Here is a 22,937-nt window from a genome sequence, read left to right as displayed (position 1 = left end):
TTTTAAAAATAAAATAATGCATTTGATGGTACTAAATCAGATCGAAGTAATGTTAATTTGAACGTCCGTGGTGAGTTTTGATCTGTCTCAATAAATAATAGGATATTTAATTTTACTCCCCCGAGAATCGAATCGATATCCCAGTTCGGAAACCACACCACGCTATGAAGCGGGACTTAAGAAAAATATTGTAGTACTAAGATGTAATATTTTATGATCATAGTAAAAATGATAATTTTTTTTTTTGAAATTTAAGTTTTACTTGGTAATTATAACTATTTCTTAAAATCTTCCTTGTGGCGTTGTCACGAAGGATTTTAAGAAATGGTAGTGTTTACCAAGTAAAAAATTAATTAAAAATGGATAGATATTACCTCAAAGTGACTGCCCAATCAATTAATGAAAAATAAATATTATTAATTTTTCGGAAAAATATGTAATTTATACCTAATGTAGGATTCTTTTTGTAGGTATTATTATAAATATTTGAAATTTAGATTTTCTGTTATATTGCATTTATTGGAATTGTGTATATATTAAGGTGTGTGTGTGTGTGTGTGTGTGTTTGTGTGTGTGTGTGTAATATGTTAAAATAGTTTATGAAGCGTAAGTGAATTTGTCATGATAGTAACATGTGCAACACACTATGCAATCTGTGATGTGCATATTTCATAATCCATTATGATAACGAATTTGATGGATGAATAATGTGTAGTCTGACGTATTTCTGGTGGAGTTATCTTGTGCCAATTATGACTTGATTAACATGATCAACAAAAGTCAAAAGCTAGTCCATATTATATTTACATAAAATATTTATTTATTTCTGTTATTTAAAAAAAAAGTGTGTCCGCCGTAGTGTTTACTGTTCAAAAATTTGTCCATGATACGTATTATTACTATTATCTAAATAGACTTAACATTATTTTAATGCAAATATATATATATATATATATATATATATATATATATATATATATATATATATATATATATATATATATATATATATATATATATATATATATATAATACATTCACATAAATACATATATATATATATACATAATATACACCCACACAAACCGTTTAGCTCTGTATTTTGAATTAAATACGATTTTTAATAACAAAAATTAACATCCTTATTGCATGTCAGACATCCGCCTTTAATGGATGTTGTTTTTCAATCCTTTGTCCATTTTGGTTTTCGGGTCGATCTAAATCGAATGTGATAAAGTTTTTGTGTAGTTGTAAGTGTGTGAGTAGTGCTATGGTAGCGACGTCTAGTATTGTTTGCACGCTGATGTAGTGATTGTCCTGACGAAGAGACGGGAAATTCTCGAAACCAGGAAACGAAAATCTCAGTGAGTGGTTATATACCAACATCACTTAAAATTTTGTAAAAAAAAATAAAACGAAAAAAAAAACAAAATTTATGATTCGAATGTAAAGTTTTCCATACATTTAGTATCTATTTTTAGACGCGAAAATTTAATTCTGGATTCTTTTCACTATTTTATTTTGTGAAGAAAAAACATTTTAAACTTTCTGTCAGCTAATTCCCTCGTTAAATACTTGTGTAATAATTTATTTACGGAAATGTCTGATGTGCCTTGCCAATAATTTTTATTATCTTTTGTTCGGGTTCAATAAAAGAAACGTTCAATCTGTTGGCATTGTCAAGCGTAGCGAATATAAGAAGAGTCATAAATCACTGTTTTTTTCTTCATAGTTACATAAATTTCTTCCACTTTACAAATATATAAATATTATTACAAATTTTACATAATATTAATAAGGTACGTAATGTAACTTACATGAAACGGGGTTAGTTGTGCAAATAGTTAAGAGATACACGGATAAACATGTGTATTTTAAAGCATTTCCTTGCATATTTTATGATAATACGTAAATAATTCTAACTAATGTAAAACATTAATTTTACCTTTATAGCACAACATTAGAGTTTGTTTCATATTAACTTTGAATATATGGTACGAAAATATTGTAAGATTGTGTTATATATCAATAAACATGGGTAAAGTTATTTCCTTTTTTTCCGTAACGTAATTTAACAAAATAACCTACGTACCTTCCATATAGGTATATAAACAGAGGCTACCCTACTTTTAATATTAAATATATACATTTAAAATTAAAATAAACCCTACTCGTTTTCTCAGTTATTAGAATTTTAACTGAATGCAGTCGAATTACCTTCTCTCAGACGAATGTGCGCAAAACGTTATATGATAGATGTTCGAATGGTGAAAATAACCCTACTCGTTTTCTCAGTTATTAGAATTTTAACTGAATGCAGTCGAATTACCTTCTCTCAGACGAATGTGCGCAAAACGTTATATGATAGATGTTCGAATGGTGATATACATAAATAATGCAACGCTGAGATAAGCGTTATCGATAAAATTTAGAAAGATGTGTTGACATGGTTTAGGAATGTGAATCGAATGAGTAAAGAAAAAAAAATAGTAATACAAATTTATGAGACGAATGTGGTCGGCAATAGAAGCAGAGGAAGGCCGAAATAAACTTGGCATTATTGAGTATTAAAAATTCAGGTCTAAGGCCAGAATAATCGGTGGGTATGCATGAGGATATGCTTGAATGTGGAAGAGACGAAATGTTTTAAAGACAGCTTGGTGTGGTGTTTTCTGACTACCGCTCTGCAGAAGCGGCGTGATGGATGGTTAGTAAGTTTTGAGATGAGGATACTCACATGTATTTTTTATTATTTATTCAATCCACAAATGCGCAATTTTTCCAAATTGATTAAAAATTCAAGCACGCCATTTTAAATAAAGAATAATTAAAACTCTCTTTATCATTCATCGTTCATTTTGTTTAATACCACTTTAATACACATTAATTCGTGACTACCGGTTTTTAAATAATCAATCAATCATGAGGTCATTAAAATAAAATTATTACGGTCTGACATTGATACAAAAAACCGGCAGTCACGAATTACTGATTACTAAAGTGGTATTATACAAACTGAACGATGAATGATAAGGAGAGTGTTATATTACCATATCACAAAGTTAACAATGCTTTTAATATACAAAATATAAAGAAGAATTGTTCATTTTAAATTTTCATCTCTCCCATGATATGATCATTTGAAAATCTTAAATTTAGTATGCAAGTAATCTTTTTGTAATAAATTTTAAATAAATAACTACATCCTATTTTTATTTTAAGACTTTGACTATATAAAAACCCAAAACTGATAAACGTAATCGCGAACATTTAATCCTGAGGTCTATGCCCCCCCCTGTCGCAACTTGACTCTAAAAAAATAGGAATATCTACAAGTACCCGTATACCATGAAAGAAGTAACGTCACAATTAAGAAACTGAGGTAAAATAAAGGCAGTTACGTAAAGTATTAATTGGTAGGTACTACATACATTAACACAATGGTTACGCACTAATTCCACATTGTAGTAATTCACCTAACATGTATGTCTACTTTGTTGTGAAATTACATGTATAATATGCACTTATGTAGGTTTGTGTATAAACATATACATACTTACATTACAGTTTATTCGAGGCACCCTTGAAGTAATATTCTACGAATATGACAGTATTTAAATTATCCAAAATTATTATTATTATTATTCTGAGGCTGAATGTAAAAGTTTGTCGATGGTAGGTACTATTTAATATTCCTGTTTAAAGTTAGACCTTGTAACTCTAACATTTAACAGGAATCTTATCTTATTTATAAGATCCTCACCCCCAGTTTTCTATTCTCATGCATTGAAAGGCATAGTTTTTCAGTAGGTTACCGTCATTCTGCACCTAAAATGATACAATCTTAATTTTTAAACAAAATCAATGACCATAAGTCGAACTTTTGATAAAATCAATAATTTTCGCACTTTCTTTATGATTTCAGTCGTTCAAGAAACGTTACTTTGATAATATTTTTTTTTACTTGCAAAAATAACTGCTATTTGAATTAAGTTTTCAATTCCTAATGATTACTAATTAATGTTTTATTTGGTAAATACCACCATTTCTTAAAATCAAACGTGACACGTGTTTTGATGCATTCCCCATCATTTTCAAACACCGTATGTTTGAAAAGATGCGGAATGTATCGAAACACTTGTCACATTAGATTTTATGAAATAGTGGTATTTACCAAGTAAAACTTACATTAAAAATGGATATACATTACCACAAAGTGAGTAATGAATCAATAAATGAAATCCTAAAAATCAATTAAATAATGTAATTCTCTGCAGAATATTAAGAATATAAACATTTTGATATTAAATACTTCAAATATTAAAATTAAACACTAAATGAAATATTATTAATATTAAAATTAATAATTAAACTTAATTTTATTAAAAAAATTAATTAAAATTAAAAATAAAATTCGTGATAATTGTTTCGCCTTGTTGGGGCATTATCAATTTACAATGAAGATGAAATTCCCAAAATAAATTATAATATTATTCATATTTTCATTCAACAATACCAAAATACCAAAACGAGCTCAGTTACTCGTGATTCTACTCTGGGAATACTCTTCAGAGTATTACTTATCTCCTTAGTATTACTATATTTCAGTATTACTTAGTATTACTATATCTCCTTTACCATTTGATTATCGATCATTTGACATACTTCCGAATGGATGCAATCGACGTTGACGATTCGAGTATATTATGTTTCGAATTAACCAAAAGTATGTCAACACAGGCATTATAAATAGAGAAGTTAATCCGGATGTAAAATAGTTGGTAGGTAGGTCTAGAACTGTGCTAGTGTCACAATCATTGCTTGTATTGGCAAGCCAAGGCTAAATGGCACCTGTCGCGTGTCATTGTCACAGCTTAAACATATTATAAGTAAAATAATTGCTTTGTTTTTAACCACTTTTGATTTCGATACTTTTTTCCAACCGGTTTTGACAAGCACCTTGTCGTCTTTAGGGATAGATATGTACTAAACTTAAAACTGAGAAATATTCGTAGTCAGATGAGTAGACTAGATAAAGGTGCGTAATTAAGGCCCAATATACGATAAATCACAACTGTATTTTTTTAAACCTTTTTTTGTATTGAAAAAATAAGTTTTTCTTCGAAATAAATACATGTGTGATTTTGAGAAAAAAAGAGTTGTTAAAAGGTTAAAAAAATTATTAAAATATATTTTCTATATATATTCATAGAAACATTTAATATATACTTATATTCTAAAAAAAAAAACATGTGTGAGGAGACACGTCTGGCCCCTCGCGCGGCCGATCGCTTAATGAATTGGAAGTTTGCGAGTACCCCCTTAAGGGGGTACTCGCAAACCTCACTTAAGTGAGGTTTGAAGTTATAAGGAATGGAGGCGTGGAGTTTTTATTATGATACTATTATTTCTAGGGATATGGAAAATATTAAGAACAGGGTTTGACTTAAATTTACTTGGTTGTTTAAAAAAAAAGTCATTATTTTTTTTAAAACACAAATTTTCTAAATTATGCAATGAGTTTACTTTTTTATAAGAATGCAAAATTTAATATTTTTTTTAATTGAACGTATTATTATTTAAAATGTGTTCAGCGTATTTTTTATTTAGACATCTCGTATGTTATTTAACCCTAATCTTTTTATTTTATTTTATAAAGTTTATATAAAATGTGACAGTTTTAAAACTATTTCAAGATTACAAGCAGCACAGAAAATAATTACGTTATCCAAAAAGATACGTCAAAGTAGCGCGGAAGACCTGTTACTAGGTACCTGTGAAATTTTTATTTCACAGGTACCTTGTAAGGTACAAACAACGGAAAGAACGGACTCGTCTGAATATATTTTTTATATGTACGAGTATGAATAAAGAACGGTTTGTTCCCGCGTATCATCTCTGTTGTACGCCGTAAGCTATTTCGATATCCGCGTATTCCCAAGGTGAAACTACACGTGGCCAGCTCGCGTTAAAATGGAAAATGAAAGTGCAAACACCTATGGGAGTTATACATGCTGATCGAAAAATAATGCCAACATTTAAAATAATTGTTTTTGACATCTCATCAAAGATGAAGAAGAATTTGGAAATCTGGACATTGCTGTCATAGGCTGGTTTAAGTGATCACACTACTACACGTACTACATTGACAACCACACTACTTAAATTGGAAGTTCTATGTAAATTAACCGATTTTGAAATATTGTTCTTGAATCACTAAAACTTCACTAGAGACATCTATTGGTGAGATGATAAAATAATTGTTATAAAAAACTATTAAAGGTTATTCAATGTCATTCTAAAGATGTCTAGTCTGTAGTCGATTTCTTTCCACCTACGTGCAATCATTTCAAGAGTAACTGTCAAGATAGCAGCCTAAATTCCCGCTCCCGCAGGTGATCTAAATCCTGAATCTTTACACAACACAAAACAAAATTTTAATTGCACTCCCACAAAAAGATATGCAAAGGGGTAAGGTCAGGACTTCAGGCCAGGCAATGGGGGCTTCTCTATCAATTCAATGCACCGCGTACTTTGCGTACACATCAATCAAAATTTACGTTTACCAGCTAGCATTCAATGGTATAATTACCCGTTTTACCTAAAGGGTTTCGGTGCTATAATTTTTTTAAATGTTGGCATTATTTTTCGATGACTCTGTTTACATATTTATGCATCATCGCATTAATAACACAGCGGAATACGTTGCGATGACTGACCATAACAGAGTTAAATATTCATAAGGTTAAAACGCGGGCAAACGTTCTTTGTTTTTCCGATAGGAAAATTTGCTTTAAAGTACAACGACTGTTGACTCGATAAGTGATGTCTGCGGGCGGCGCACGTTCGCTGCGCATTTTACTGACAGTTCGTTTTTGAGAGAAGGAGCACTATTGTAGCTCCGGTGCCAATCGGATCCTTTTACAAACGTATCAAGGATCGAAGTTATCATATCAGTTCAGTGCAATGGGTGCTTCTGGTCGAACAGGCAGACTGACCGTAGTGAGTCGCTGGTTTGGTCTACCTCAATCGTACGTATTTCAGTTTGAACAATTATTAATCATTTATATAATATGTACGCAATATAATGCTCCATTGATACTGCATTGTGCGTTTACGCGCCAAAGTGCTGCAGCTCAGCAGTGCCAAGAATGCAAATGGTTAGCAAACAAAGACGAATTCCGTCTGGTCCATTGTGCGTGTAGTATGCTCGTTACTAGATTGTTTGTTTTTATTGATGTGAACTGGTTTGAGTCGAATGCAAATCATTTATCTATGGATATCTGATTCATATCTAAGCGACATTCCTATACTGAGACATACTGTCGAGGCCTATAATTGTTTTGAAAATATGTTATCGATGTTTTACTTATCTTAAACACATATTTTGTCACTTACCTGAAAATATAACTTAAATGTATTTTACATATATTATTATGTGTAAATGTTATTAGTGTGTATAAGTTCATTTAAAATATCAAAATATATATATTTTTTATAAAGAAGGAGTTGTTTCATTCGAAATCGGTTGACATTTTAAGAATAGAGTTATTTTTTTTTTGGCTTTTATCCGAAGCCAAATCGTAGATAGAAAATTTCTTAGTGAAAGAGCTTATGGCGAACGACCTTACTTTTATAAAGGAAAGGAAATATAGGAGGAAAATTAAATACTGCATGCGAGGAAAATGCAAATAACAGAAATGGCTATGGCTCTCGGGGTCGCATACCCATACTCGCTAGCAGCAATGGAATTGTAAAAAAGAACTAAAATAACCTTATTCTTTTATCGTGTTATAATTATAGTTTCTGAATTTTTTATTTCGATTGTCAGCCAATAATAAATGGAACAATTTTTAATGAACATATAATATTATTCAACATATCTGTCAGGCCTCCGTTAAGTAATGGTCAGCACGCTCGGCTACCGTACTGGAGGTCCCGAGTTCGATACCCAGGGGGGGTCAAATAAATATAAGTAATTTTTTTCCCCTAATATTTATTCAATATTACCCTGGTCTGGTACCTGAAGCGGAGCGCTGATCACATTAACTTCATGTATTAACGATCAAGATAACACTGCGTTTATATGATGCAGTGTTCTATGCACCATCAGGTGTGGATGAGGGTTTGAAATGAAACGAAATGATCTTACAAACATGGCTTGGTGTTCGTAATTAATAATGAAAATATTATAACTCGATATCAGACCAAATTATATACTCGTACTATGCACCGTTAACTTATACAGGGGAATTAATTGGTATGCTATCTAAAAGACGTTTATTTTTAACATAGCGAAAAACAGTTTAAAAAAAACACAAACCAAGTTCATTTCACTCGACTTTGGTCTACAAAAAACTCTGGGAAAAACGTCACTGAACATGTGCTTCGTTACGTTTTATTTCGACGCAATTTGAATGAAATCGCAAAAATATTAATAAACACAGAATGTAGAGTTGTTATATGGTATGTTTGTAGCAGTAAGCTGTAAACACTATATCCGTTACAACTGCATTGATTTCTCTTGCTTTTTTTCAAAAATACAATCTTCATTTACTCAATAAAATCATCTCTTCTTTTAATTTTTTTAAATATTTTGTGAATGTTGCACGTATGTAAAAAGATCACGTAACCAGCATATGACAGGTTATAAGCCTTGTACATACCCAGACATTTATATTCTTCATCTCGGTTGAGAACACTTAACCTGACTATGACAGGTTATAAACCTTGTAAATACCCAGACTTCTATACTCTTCATCTATGTTAAGATGTCAAAAATATAAAAAATGCTCCATTTTTAATTACGGTGTTTGAAAATGATGCGGAATGCATCGAAACACGTGTCACAGTAGATTTTAAGAAATAGTGGTACCTATTTACTAAGTAAAACATTAATTAAAAATGGATAGATTTTACCACAAAGTGACTGCCGAATCAATAAATGAAATAAAAAATGCTGTTGTAGTAAGAAAGGGGGGATAATCGAGATTTTTTAACGAGTATTTAGACACACTCAAAATGCAGTGAGGGAAATATCTCTGAAGGTACTATGTTCGACGTGTTCGACTATAAATGTTTTCTTTTAGAGTTGAGTGTGGAGTGGGTGCGGCGCGTGCGGGCTCTGTGCGAGGGGGTGCTGCGCCCCCTGCGCCTGCTGCGCCTGGACCGGGGGCTGCGGGCCCCGCGCGTGGCGCTGCAGCTGCAGCGCGCCCTGCTGCGCCTCCTCAGCCTCCAGAAGGAAGGCCTTGACGCCTTAACACAAAATGATAACATTCAGGTGTGTATGTTTTTTATTATTTTATATTCCATTTATTTACAACATTTTTAGTGTGTCCAAATACTTGTTCACAAAATCTGGATTATCTCCAATTAATTTTTCCTTTAATAATAAACAAAATAATAATGACAATTAATTTTAAAAAAATCATAGTTTAAATGCGTTAAGCTTTATCATTTCATAAATTATGACCGCAATTCTAGAATTAGATTCAGAAAGAAGGGTGGCTACTTGAGTAGGGAGTTCGATTTTTTCCTATGTTAAGCTATTTAGAAAGTTCTCCTTCTCTGTTATGAGCGGAAAGATCGTATGGTTGGCATCCCTTATATCTTATCCACATTCGCAATATGGTGATGTGACGCACTTTATCTTACAGAGATGCACAGGCAGTGTAATTTTATTTATTAAAAAACATACAGTTCCCATAACTGAAATCATACCTGTGGGAAAAAACGTAACCACTAAATGTCAACGAGATCACTTGTCCTTTTCGCATTGTATCTTTTTATTCTTCTTCAATTGAACAGGCGTCTTGGCGTAGTTGGATAGACTCTTGACTGCGAAATTGGGGTCGCGGGTTCGATTCCCCCCAATTGTAAGATGAATTTGAAAAAATTGTTTTCAATGAGTCTGTGTATTTTAAATATATTTTTCATATCTTCCTTCCCTATCTTGTCTCTTGACAAATCTCTTAAAATAGAGTTTTTGAGGGAAATTGATATTTCGTATCTTTATTAATCCGTATAATTTATTTCAGGATTTGGAGTCTGAAATTGTTAAAATCATTAACAATTACTACGATGTTCTGAAGCACGATGCATTGGCACCGAAGGACTTAGATTCCAGAAGAGAGTTCGCTAATTCTGATATTCAGAAACTTATAGATTACGAAAAAACCCTGTGATTATTATTAATGTAACGATTAGTTTTAAGTGATTCTAAAGAAATAAAGGACAGCTATTATTTTAACAAGACTGCCATTTTATTTTCCAAAATCAAACAGTACAGACTAAAGACGATAAAATTCAAAACATCATGAGCGTAGCAAAATATATCATTTCAGATTAATGGTACACAGTATGTATTTTTAAATTCAACCTTTACTTGATATAAATAAACTTATTGTTAAACTTTATTATAACTTTATTAACCTTATGCATGGAAGCGAAGCATGGAGTTAAAAAAATAATGATGAAAGTAGACAAAATGCAGTTAAAATGCGATCCCTCAGACGAATACGCAGCGAAACGATGTATGTTAGATGTTCGAATGATGAGATAAGCAATTAATGCAAGGCTGAGATAAGCAGTATCGATAAAATTAAAATTAAATAAAAAGTTGTATTGAGATGGTTTGGACAAGTGGAACAGAGTGAAGAAAGAACATTTTACATTTGTTCAAAATTAAATAATTACAATTTTGTAGATAACATAATAGTGATCATTTTCGCCTTGAATAATTTTCTTTTAACTATAACGGGTTCTATGGAAACTCAACAAAAAAAAGTGCAGGACATATATGGAATTAGGAAGCAGGGAGAGCCGACACCTGAAGGGTTTGGACTTTTGAGTGGACACATATCACTCACTCCTTTCAAGAACGTCATAAATCAAAAATCGTCAATTTTAAGTTGCGCATGTTTTCGGAATGTCCAGAAAATGTACTGTATCCCAGCAAAAGAGGCATATTTTCAACTTAATATTTACCCGCTACAGGGCAGAAAGTGTTGTTTTTGCATTTTGAAGAAAAGGTATTGTTGAATTATTTTTTTAGATAAACTAAATATTTTTCAAATGAAGAAAAAACCTTCAGGTTTTACCTAAAAAGATCTGTTGCACAGTAAAAAGTTTAATAGGTGGCTTGATTTTCTTTTAAATATTTTGTGTTATATTATTAAACTTTAAAAACGTTCTTCTGAAAAATCAATTTTTTTTTTAATTTATGACGTTCTTGAAAGGAGTGAGCGATATAGGGTCTTGAGAAACACTTATGCCAAAAAATCAAAACTATTAATTTTTTGAGGTTGATGTCTTTTTCGCCTGAACTATCAGAGATGTAGCATTCTCAAAGTACGAGTAAACGTATCTCTTGTACAGAAGAATAATGACTTCGTTTTACCTACTATACCCTATACTACTGTGGTCTTCATCTCTTTGTCTTCACTCCACTTCTCGAGTTACTTCGCATTGTCTCCTACATGTCGAGTTTCCTGGGACCTTTTGTAAAGTTAAGACCGGTTTACAAAGTCCAGAGATTTCCAAAGAAATTAGTTACTTGTCAGATAATGAGCAACATCTTCTGAGTTGGTAAATTAAATAGTAAATAATTTAGTAAATTAATTAATAAATCAACAGTTTTCAGGAAAAGGTCAATGAAATTTGTGCAAATTCATATTGTATAAAACAACTATAAAGATTTTTCCACTTTATTTTTTTTAACCAGTGACCCGGTTTCATCGTTACTGACACTATCAGACTGGTAGAAGGCTAGACAAAATTCTACAATGTTATATACACAGCAAGGCAGGGGTTAAAAACCATGATTTTTTAGGAAAAAAATTAACTAAAGTAAATTCGTTTTTGTAGGGAATTATTTAAAATAATATTTGTTTAGCCTCTCATTAGTCTGATTATGATGTAGGTAATGACCAAACTCAGTCACTGGTAAAGTAAAATAGTAAAATATAAAGTTGTTGTTTTATAATATAAAATGCAGTTCCACCAAAAAATGTTTTACAAATTTTAAATCTAAATTCATATTAATTGGAGAAATTCCTACTCTTACTTGCTTTTATTTAAACATTTTTTTCAGTCTTATGTTACATCTCTACTGAAACACAACATTTTGGGTGTGACCAAATTCTTATTCACAAATATGGGTTTTGTCCACTCAAGTACACGCAGTTATTTTTTACATTTTAATATCTCAACATAGATGAAGGAAAATATGGAAATATGGTTATTTACGGGGCTTACGACCTATAGGCTAGTTTAAGTGACCACTTTATACACTTGCAACATTCACCATTCTACCCACGATTGACAACCTCACTACTCAAAATTCGGAACTTTCTCTGCTCCTTTTTCTAACCTTATTTTTTAAGACGTTTTTAATTTAAGACGTTAATTTCGGATGTTTCTACGTTTGAAAGCGATGGAGAAGCGTCGGCTCACGGAACGATGACTCTGTCAGTAGGGCTTGGGTAAGGACACGAGTGGCATACGAACATCATGACGTCAGCTTCCCTCAGCAGTGCATGATCGGAAAATGTTCACTAACTCCGAGTGCCCGTGGTTTGTGCTGGACAACTCTCACAAAACTCTACTGGGAGCATGCCTCATAGTCTTCGGTAAGAAATAAACTAAATTAATCGATATATATATATTTATATATATATATATATATATATATATATATATATATATATATATATATATATATATATATATATATATATATATATATATATATATATATATATATATATATATATATATATATATATATATATATATATATATATATATATATATATATATATATATATATATATATATATATATATATATATATATATATATATATATATATATATATATATATATATAAATATTTATATAATTATTATTACTTTTAATTTCTTTTTTTATTTTTTTTTTCACAGATTTTCCTGTTTTCAATTGATATTTAAAATAGGCACCGATTCCTTTTTATTATTCACATCAATATGTTTATATTTCTATCATTTATTAAAAAACAGGAATATGTCACTTAAGGAATTTTTCCGTAAAAGCAGTATCATTTTCCTCTCATTTGTCTAGTACCTACCATTCCTTCTCCATTTACTTTCCCATTTAGCACTAATGTCCGTAATATTGACGTCCTTCACTTACGTCATCTGGATCTCAAATCTATAAATCGGACATTTTCCACCCCTATGTCTATAAATCTGAAAATCAATCTTTCATGTACTAAGGATAGAAAAAACATGATAACGATTCGATGCGGTGCTCTATGCATCATTTGACTGGCGTTAGAGGCCAGAAGAATTTTTAAAATTTTGTAATATAAAATTATTATTATCAATTAATTTATTAAATTATTGACAATTAGCGAAACTCCATTAAAACTAAGTTTTGTGATGTAAAAAAAACTGTTATTTTACTTTTAACATTAACATATTTGAAATATTTTGAAATAAATGACATCAATTCAACCGACATTATTTATTGACTTAGTATTAATTATGTAATAACATGATGATTTAAATAAGAAAATAAAATACTTGTACAAGACTACTTATAATTGTAACACGACTAGTTTCGAGAAAAACAGAATACTTGTGATTTTCAAAAATAGTCGTGTTTTCACTAAAAAACTTAGAAGTGGTATTATAAAAGTGCTTTATTTTTATATGTGGTATACAGTATATGTATAAATTAAATCAACAAATCAACAAAGCAAATTTTTTTTAATTATTAACATTATTTGATTTAAAATTGATCTTAATATTTCTCTAAGATTTTAAGCCAAATAAACATTTTTTCTCAAAACTAGGGGTGCAATAACCTGGTTAATACATAGTAAAAATAGGATCAGCGAAGCTTTTCAAAGCACTCTAAAATAACTGTGCAAACCACTCCAATCCACTTTAAAGAATAAAATGATATCGACATCTTTATATATTCCAAGCTTTTGTTATCTGTTTCTATTCTCCACTGCACAATTCAAAAACATTACTTGCTTACTGACGCAAGCATTAATAAAAAGTGTCTGGGTAATATATGCCGAAGTTTTTATGTGGAATTACACAAAATGAACGATGAATGATAAAAGAGGAAATTGTGACAAATTACTTTTATACAATGTGAAATTATTTTGTTTTGTAGGTCTATGTGGAGTATTATTAAACAGCTGGATGATAACTACCTTTATACAGAGTCACCTACTCTCGTTCAGGAGTCACCTCCTAGTACTAAATTTATGTACTGCATGTCTGGCAAGAGGAATTTTGGGGGGATTTCCCTTCGCGGGCTCCTCTGCAATCAGTGGCAGGTAATAATGAAAATCGCGTAGGCTTTGGCTTTTTTGTTCATTGCTGGGTCGATTCAAAGGAAATGAGTTAGCGTTTCAAATTATTTCTTGAATATTTTTCGCAGATACTTTGCGGCATATTTTATAAACTTAACCAACCAGTTTCGACAAGAACCTTGTTATCATCAGGGTTTATTAAATTCTAAAACATTAAAATACTAAAAAACATTAAAATACTCATGGTTAATTACATTCCCTTTCTTTACAAAAACTTTCAACACAAAAACCTTCAAACTTTGATGATGACAAGGTTCTTGTCGAAACCGGTTGGTCAAAGTGTACTAAAAATAAAAAATAAAAAAAGTGGTTAAAACAAGGTTGTTCAATTTTATAAAATTTATCAAATTATTATTAATTTACTGTATTCATGTTCTTTTATGTTATCTGAGAGCAATTTTTAAAAGCATTGGAGGATTGTTTAGCATATTTGATGATCATATGTTATGATTTGTATTTGAATATTTCCTCTACGAGAGTCCGTTTCGGAGTTTTATGTATTATTTTAATTTTTAGGAAACAAAAAAGTGCTACTAATGGATGGTAAGGAGAGTGTTGTTTTTTTTTTAACAATAACACTATTTTTTATATTTTCTCATTTGTTTATTTTAATTATGCTTCTTACCGTATGTTTTTCTCATTTATTTCTTTTAAATATGCTTCTTAAGCCTATTTATTATACCTGTTTATTGTTTTTATATTTTGCCATGTATTAGTTTTGGTTATTTAAAAAAATCTTTTTGTAACTTTATTATTTGTATTCCAGTCTTGTTAACCTTAATCCCATGTCCCAAAATGAGAAATAGAAATTACTCATCGGGAATATTATATATATGACTTATGTATGTAATATGTTTTGAATAAAATAAAGGACTATTTATTAATGCACTACAAATTATGGTAATTATGTTATAATACTTGCAAAATTGGCCAGTCGTAAAAAATAAAAACAAACCTTCTCCACTTTCTATTCGACTGCAAATTTAAATTAAAAATACTTGTAATATTATTTTCTAGATGGCTCTTTGGACCGTCGTGCTGTCAACTATTTGCATTTATGCACCAACTGCTCGGGGTTTTCCAAATGGCAGCGTTAACTCTGCTGTGCTTTGAGAGATATTTTCTGGCCAGGAAAATTAAATATGGCAAGTCAAATAAATTTCTACGTACGCTTTGAATAATTTTACATAAATTTTCATATGAAAATGCGACAAAGAGTAATGAAAAATAAATCCGTTTTTATTTACAGAGCCTTTTTATAAAATTCCTTCTATAAAAAAATAATTGTTTTATCCGCAATTTATCAGATGGTGGATTATTCACCTTACGGATAAAATATAAACATTAAATGTCTTTCAACTTGAGATGAATATCTTTCATTTTTATACGAAAAAAGTCTCTGTATCTCAGGGCATACGACCTGGCATTTGGCTGGCCTATGATCACTTTATACACTTGTGTAACATTTACTATCCTTCATTTCATTTTTTTTGACATCTCAACATAGATGAAGAAGAATATGGAAGTCTGGGCATTTACGGGACTTACGACCGTCGTAGGCTGGTCTGATCACTTTACACACGTGGAACATTAACTTATTCTACCTATTATACATATCCTTCTTCATCTATGTTGAGACGTCAAAAAATAATACGAAAAATAACTCCTCTACTTGAAAGTAATCCAAATTCATGAACAAGTATGCGAATACACTCAAAATGTTGTGTAAATTCGCTGTTCTGCCCATTATTGAACATGTGTATGTGTTCGAACACACACACACATATATATATATATATATATATATATATATATATATATATATATATATATATATATATATATATATATATATATATTATATATATATATATATATATATATATATATATATATGTATATATATATATATATATATATACATATATATATATATTTATATATATATATATATATATAAATATATATATATATATATATATATATATATATATATATATATATATATATATATATATATATATATATATATATATATTCTATGGTTAGTTAATTCGTTTATATATTTATTAACAGCAATATCCTAATAACTACTTCGCATACATAAATGAGTATGTTCCTTAAGATTTAACAACACAGTGCATATACGATGTGGCATACCATTAACGTTGTAATATGTATTCAAGATTCAATGTTTGATACTTAAGTTTGTGCACTATAATTTTATTTATTCAAGCTTATCTACGATTTCCCTACTCATGTACCGTGTACTTATAAACCTTTGTGACTAAATAGTTGGAGGATCTTATGAAATTTCATGCACATTTAGAAAGTTTTTTGTTCACAATTCATTGTTTTGTTTTAACGTAGTCTTTTATATATCTTTGACTGTTTTGTTTTGTATTTTCTTTGTTAGATATACAAGTTTTGATAATGCTAAATTTGTATAGTCAGCAATAAAAATATTACAGTCAATAAACATACATATTTCAGTAATTTAAAACTACTTGTGCACGAACGTATACGAGAAAAGTTTATATTATATTATATTATTATATTATATTATATTAAAGTTTACTGTAATATTATTTGAAATGACGATCATTCGATGAAAGGCAAGTTATTAAAGCGAGAGATTTTTCTAAACTAACTAACTTACTATCACTCTTCCCCGCAGGGGTAGGCAGAGAGAATGTAACGCCACACCGTTCTGTCTTTACAAATAATACTCGCCTCTTCCGCATTAATGCATCGCCTCATACACACCCGCCGATTATTTGGATTCCGGACTTGACCACTGTCAGTATTTGACATACCTAAACCTGCCAAGTTATTTTCCGGTCTTCCTCTCCTCTTTATTTCCAACTACATCAATTGCTTCATTCAAATTGTTTATATTTACACAAACATATGGGAAATGGAGGAAATTTAAAGAAATAAAAAGAGACAAGGTACTTTAAAATAATATTAATTAAACTAAGTGTCAAATTGTTCCTTTATTCATACCGGTTGGAAAATTGACGTATGACGATACTGGATTTTCTGTTCCATTAAAGTTAATTTTAATGATAATTTAAAAATGTTGTGTAAGTGTAAGCTCATGATTTTTCACATTTATACTCCTGGACCGCAAGCGGCCTCGGGGTTAGATAATTATACCAACCCTATGAGTGGAGGATAAGAGGAGTACATATTATAAGACTAGACCAACGTAATATCGTTACCCTATAATGCCACAGCACTTCAATTCCTAGGGGTTGAATAAATACATAAATTATCCCTCTGTCGGGGCATGTTGAAACAACTGTTGCTCTCTTTGAAAGGTAAATTTTCCATCTTTTTTGTAACGCCCATTTATTTCCTACAGAATATTGAACAGGCTTTATGTGAGTTGGAATAAGTTTGATTGATTGTCATTACTAAGTATTAATATAACAATTAAAAGTCAAATGCATATATTTTAAAATCCTAGGATTTTTAACTCTAAAAATGTCAACGTTATGAAACGTTTTTCATCACTGTTAAACATCAATTAAGGCAAAATAAAGCAAAACAAAATAATAACAGCAGTGAGTTAATATGATAATTTTACTTTATTTAAGTTTATTAAAATAAAATAAAATAATAGTTTAAATATAACTTACAATGATTAAAGAAAACACTTTTTTTTACCACTTAACTTTGTTTAACTTTGTTTTAAAATCACTATAAAATTATAATGATTTCAAGACGAAGTAACATTTTAATTATGAAATTTAAAATCACAAAGTTAGTGCTTCTAATAAAAATTATAAAACCAAATAAGCCTATCAAATATTATTGAAATTTAAAAAAAAATACCGTAATTTTCTGGAATATTCGACTAAGGTTTTCATATACGAATAAAGACGGAAGTCCGAGCATTCCAGGCCAATTCCAATTTTTATTTGTCAGGCTGAACTGATCACTTTATACACCTGTATAACGTTCACTAATAAAGAAATTAAATGATTTAAAGGAAGAATTATAAAAAAAACATTTATCTTTGTTTTTCACAGATACTTTGGGGCACATTTTACAAATTTTATAAAATAAAACTTTGCTTTTAACCACTTAGAGAAAAAATTTACCAATTAAAAGTGGTTAAAAACAAAATTGTTTTATTTTATAAAGTTAAATTTTTTTTAATTATGACTTGCAAGAAAAAATCTAAAGCAAAATTCTCTTTAAGAATGATTTTTTGAATTTTTGTGTTATTTTTGTTTTTAGGTGAAGAATTGAGTTTGAAGTTTTATGTATTTTGTATTAGTCTGTGTTGGATATTGTCCGTCGCATTTGCCGTACCACCTTTATTGAACTACGGGTCCTTCGGCTGTGACGTCAGCGGTACGTCATGCTCATTGGATTGGAGGTTTAACAGCAAAAGGCAGGCTGCTTTCAACATCCCTCTGATTCTATTTGCTGGTATACTTCCCGTCATTGTCATGTAAGTCCAGACTTGTTTATTTAGTCAAACAAAAAGTCATTACAACGTAATAAATTAATTATATTTAAGGGTAAAATATGGTGGTTGCTGTGCTCCTTGTGCTTAAAATCGATATAAACGCAACCTGTTTCATTTTTATAAATACCATTTTTTAATAATTCGTTATTTCTTACACTTTCCACGCTTTGCTTTTTTATTTATTTTTTATATATTAAAAATCGAATATGTAAAATAGTCATAAAACGTCTTGATAAACTGCTAATGAAGCAGTTTGTCATTAGGTTCTTAAAGTAATCGTTCAATGTATAAAGATCGAAAACAAACAAATATTTTGCATCTCATTTTCTATAAATGCATAGGTCTGCCTCCGTGGTGTAATGGTCAGCGTGTTTCGCTACCGTGTTGGAGGTCCCGGGTTCGATTCCCAGGGGGGGGCAAAAAAAATTTAGTGATTTTACACTGTAATATTTATTTAATATTATCCTGGACTGGTTCCTGAAGCGCAAGAGTGATCACCTTGCCTTCATGTAAGTAATGATCAAGAAAACACGGCGTCAATTCGATGCAGTGCCCTATGCACCATTGGGTGCGGATAAGGGTTATAAGTAAGTAAGTAATTAATGCATATAAATATATACATAAACATACTATAATTACTTTTCTTATCCCGTTTTCATTCCTGTATAGTAGTAGTATACTTCAACCTGAGCACCTTCACATAAGTTATTTGCATTCCGTCAAATATATACAACTTCTTAACTTAAAAATCTCTCCAGACTGGACTGATAATTCCGCATTCATATACTCATAATCGTTATTCGAGTGAACACTGCGTCGATTATACACTGTATCCTATCCACCATTTGTCTGTGGATAGGAGTTACAAAAAGAACGAATTGCTGAAATTACTTTTTACTATAAAGCTTAGACATCAAAAACACTAAAAATAAATACTTGACTGAAAAAGAAACACTAAAAAATGGTATTTGATATACGAGTTTAAATCGGGGAAAATATTAAGAAGTTTATTGTTCTCCAGATTAAGTATACTGTTTTAATCCGTAAATTTGATTTTTAAAATTAAAAATAATACTTTTTACTTATTTTATAGAATCGTTTCATTATGGAAAACAATTGATCTGAATAAAATAATGAGAAGTTCTGAGATGGAATGGGAACAATGGTCCTTAACTAAGGTAACTTAATCTTATTACGTTCTCACTTTACATACCTAACGTAATTATAGAAAATGAGTATTTTAACAATCTTTTTAAGTTGACAAAGAAAATAATTGTAGTCATTTAAAATTGATGTACTTACCTGAACATCAAAAGCAATTAACTTTTTTTTAAATTTCATTAAAAAAATAATCACGAACGTACTTAAAAATAATAAAGCTTTAGAGAATACTACCATGTTTTACATATGAAAAAAAAGCTTGAATAAATATAAAATATCTGAAAAAATTACCTTGAATTTAATGAATTTCAGTAATGTGAGATATTAATAGTTAAAATTAAAATAAGGATTGTGAGAAGGATTTTATATCAATTTTATTATGAAAATTAGTTTTTGGAATAGTGAATCTGGAACCGTTGGTTGACAATTTCTTCTACCGCACACTTGTATGGGGAAGTGTGTACACGTATGCAACACGTGTTACAACGGGAGTAAATATCGTCTAGCCTTCCACCAGTCTGATGATGTTGGTAACAACGAATCTCGGTCTCTCACCAAATGGGAAACTATGAAAATAAAAAAATGAAAAAAAACTACCTTTTTATTGTCATTTTATATTGAGATCCCAATTTAATAAAAAAATATTGAGCCTGGAATGGTGTTTCATTGGTATTGAATAGTATTTGAGATTTTAAAGATTCCTTGTATTTTAGAGTACGATGGGACTGGCATTCGTGATGTTGTTACTATGGACTCCACAAGCACTGCTCACGGCATGGGTCAGCTTCGGAGACTACTTTTGGGGTGGATGGATGACTAAATCTCCGCCTCCGGCCCTAGTACTCCTAGCGTCTCTTGGAGCCGAGGTATTATTATTAATTTGTTCCAAAAAATATACAAATATTTAGTTTACAGTAATACCCCGCTTGAAGTCACCCCTATTTACGCTGCTTCGCTGTTTCAATAGGGCGGTTCAGTGATCCACCGAGAAGCCGAAAATATTTTTTTTTGGATTCCCTAATATTTATTTGGTCACATGTACGGCGTGTCCATTCCCAATCAGTTTATACCGTTTCAGTCCTTTATAAGGTGTGTGTATTCCCAATAAGTTTTAACATACACTATAATACTATTTTGTCGTTTAAAACGCATTAGTTTTTGTACTTGTATATATATATATATAAAATCGCGATAGTTGAATACTACGTACATAAATGGACATTCGTGAAAGGAATTTTTCACTTACTGTTTTATTGTATTGTGCTGTACCATTGTCATTTATATATATTGAAAATAAACTCTGCTTGGCGCTGATTCGTTTAGGGTGTAATTTCGCTGGCACGGATATAAATGACCATATATAATAATACTCACGCTTAGTGGGGTATTGTTTTGTATATGGTTAGGAATCTGGAATATTCACAAATGTGATAAAAAAAGTCCTTCGCTGAAGACTGCAAAGGTCCGGTAATCAAACTTGGTGCTGGGTTGGCGTCAGAGATCAGACAATTTTCCCCTGCTTGACATCTTATCATTAGCGCATTGACTGTACAGTGCGATTTGCTATATGTAGAGTTAATCCACGAAATTAGAGTCCCCAGACCGTCTCGTTAATTAAATATCTTGTAATTTTTCTAGGCGTGTACAGTAGTGCCCGTTCTGTGGTACTTGGCAAGCGAACCCCGAATCAGGACGTCTTTGTTGGGACGTTGTAAGAAGGACTATGGGATAATCAAAGGCGGCAGAAAAATGAATGGTTTTCGGATTATTTCAGAATGAAATCTGGAATAAACAATCAATTCAACCATGAATCCCAATATATCGTATATCTCCATAATTTTTTTTAAATGTCGTAAATCTGAATAAAAAAATAAAACAGTGTAATTTATTTTTATTTCTAATTAATCTATGGCTGAGCACATATTATATTCTTACTAAATTACATTTTTATTTTATTTTGTTTGCTACTCGAGTACTTTATTTTGTAACGACTAGTTTCGGAAGTTACAGATGCTTTCATCTCCAGGTATAAATATAAAAATTTTATTCACAACATTTTGAGTGTGTTCAAATACTTGTACACACATCTGGGTTTTCTCATCTTATTATTTTTACATTTTTGACATCCCTGTTGGAAATATATCTTGGAGTTCCAAACATTTGAGTAGTCTGGTTTTCAATCATAGGTAAATTGGTTGATTTTGTACGTGTGTAAAGTGTAAAGTGTGTAAAGTCATCACTTAACTAGCCTATGACATATTCAGACTTTCATGTTCTTCTCCATCTTGGTTGAGATGTCAAAAATGTATAAAATTTTTAGTTTACTACTTCATATTTATACCTGTAGATGGAAGCATCTTTTCTAGCTTCCAAAACAAGTCGTAACAAAAAGAAATACTCAAGTGGTAAAAAAAGTGTTTTTTTTTGTAATTTATTCATGTCATGCGACAAAGTGAATGTCGAAACAATAAATAAAGTGATTCTAGCTAAATCACAAAAAGCTAAATATGTAAACTATTATTTACATTATTATCTAAAATAATCCTCACATATGTACATATGTATATAAAAATTAATCATATAAATCACAAGAAAACATCTTCCAGCTTAGTAATGCATAGATCGATAATAACACACTTCATGAAAACATTCAAAGAACCACAAGATCAAACTTGAAGTTAACTCATCTAACAAAATCAAACATGTACCACGATTAGTCGAATGAACTTTAAGTATTTCGCCATAAAGGTGTACACTTTTGAGCAACTATCAATAAATGGATGATGGAGGTCGGTAACTAAGAAATAACGGCGTCATTCGGCCATGTCATCTGAGATTGCGTGATAGACAAATGTGGAGCATATTGTGTCCGCGGCACGGGAAAACCCAGCGAGAACACATTATTGATAACGCTCGTATGCC

At 30.5% G+C, this 22,937-nt stretch overlaps 1 protein-coding gene across 2 annotated transcripts in view; it reads left to right on the top strand.

Annotated features, from left to right (window-relative positions):
- Nucleotides 1-21,899, top strand: part of LOC148306036 (SET domain-containing protein SmydA-8-like) — a 23,418-nt gene extending 1,519 nt beyond the window's left edge. Inside the window, exons 2-7 of one of the 2 annotated variants that reach the window (XM_088265752.1) lie at nt 14,170-14,335; nt 15,389-15,516; nt 18,620-18,836; nt 19,948-20,032; nt 20,729-20,881; nt 21,654-21,899. In XM_088265752.1, coding sequence (XP_088121878.1) covers nt 14,170-14,335; nt 15,389-15,516; nt 18,620-18,836; nt 19,948-20,032; nt 20,729-20,881; nt 21,654-21,794 — 890 coding nt within the window. In that variant the 3' untranslated portion in view covers nt 21,795-21,899. Of the gene's footprint in view, nt 1-9,089; nt 9,281-10,037; nt 10,290-14,169; nt 14,336-15,388; nt 15,517-18,619; nt 18,837-19,947; nt 20,033-20,728; nt 20,882-21,653 lie in introns of those variants that run through there. The other variant, XM_088265753.1, reaches the window with a different exon arrangement.
- The last annotated feature ends 1,038 nt before the right edge of the window (nt 21,900-22,937 follow it).

This window comes from Brachycentrus maculatus, unplaced genomic scaffold (assembly GCF_059751285.1).
Source record: "Brachycentrus maculatus isolate JH-2025_06_01 unplaced genomic scaffold, ASM5975128v1 h1tg000257l, whole genome shotgun sequence".
Taxonomy (NCBI): Eukaryota; Metazoa; Arthropoda; class Insecta; order Trichoptera; family Brachycentridae; genus Brachycentrus; species Brachycentrus maculatus.
Note: the sequence above shows the minus strand (reverse complement) of the source record. Positions and strands in the feature narration are given on the sequence as shown.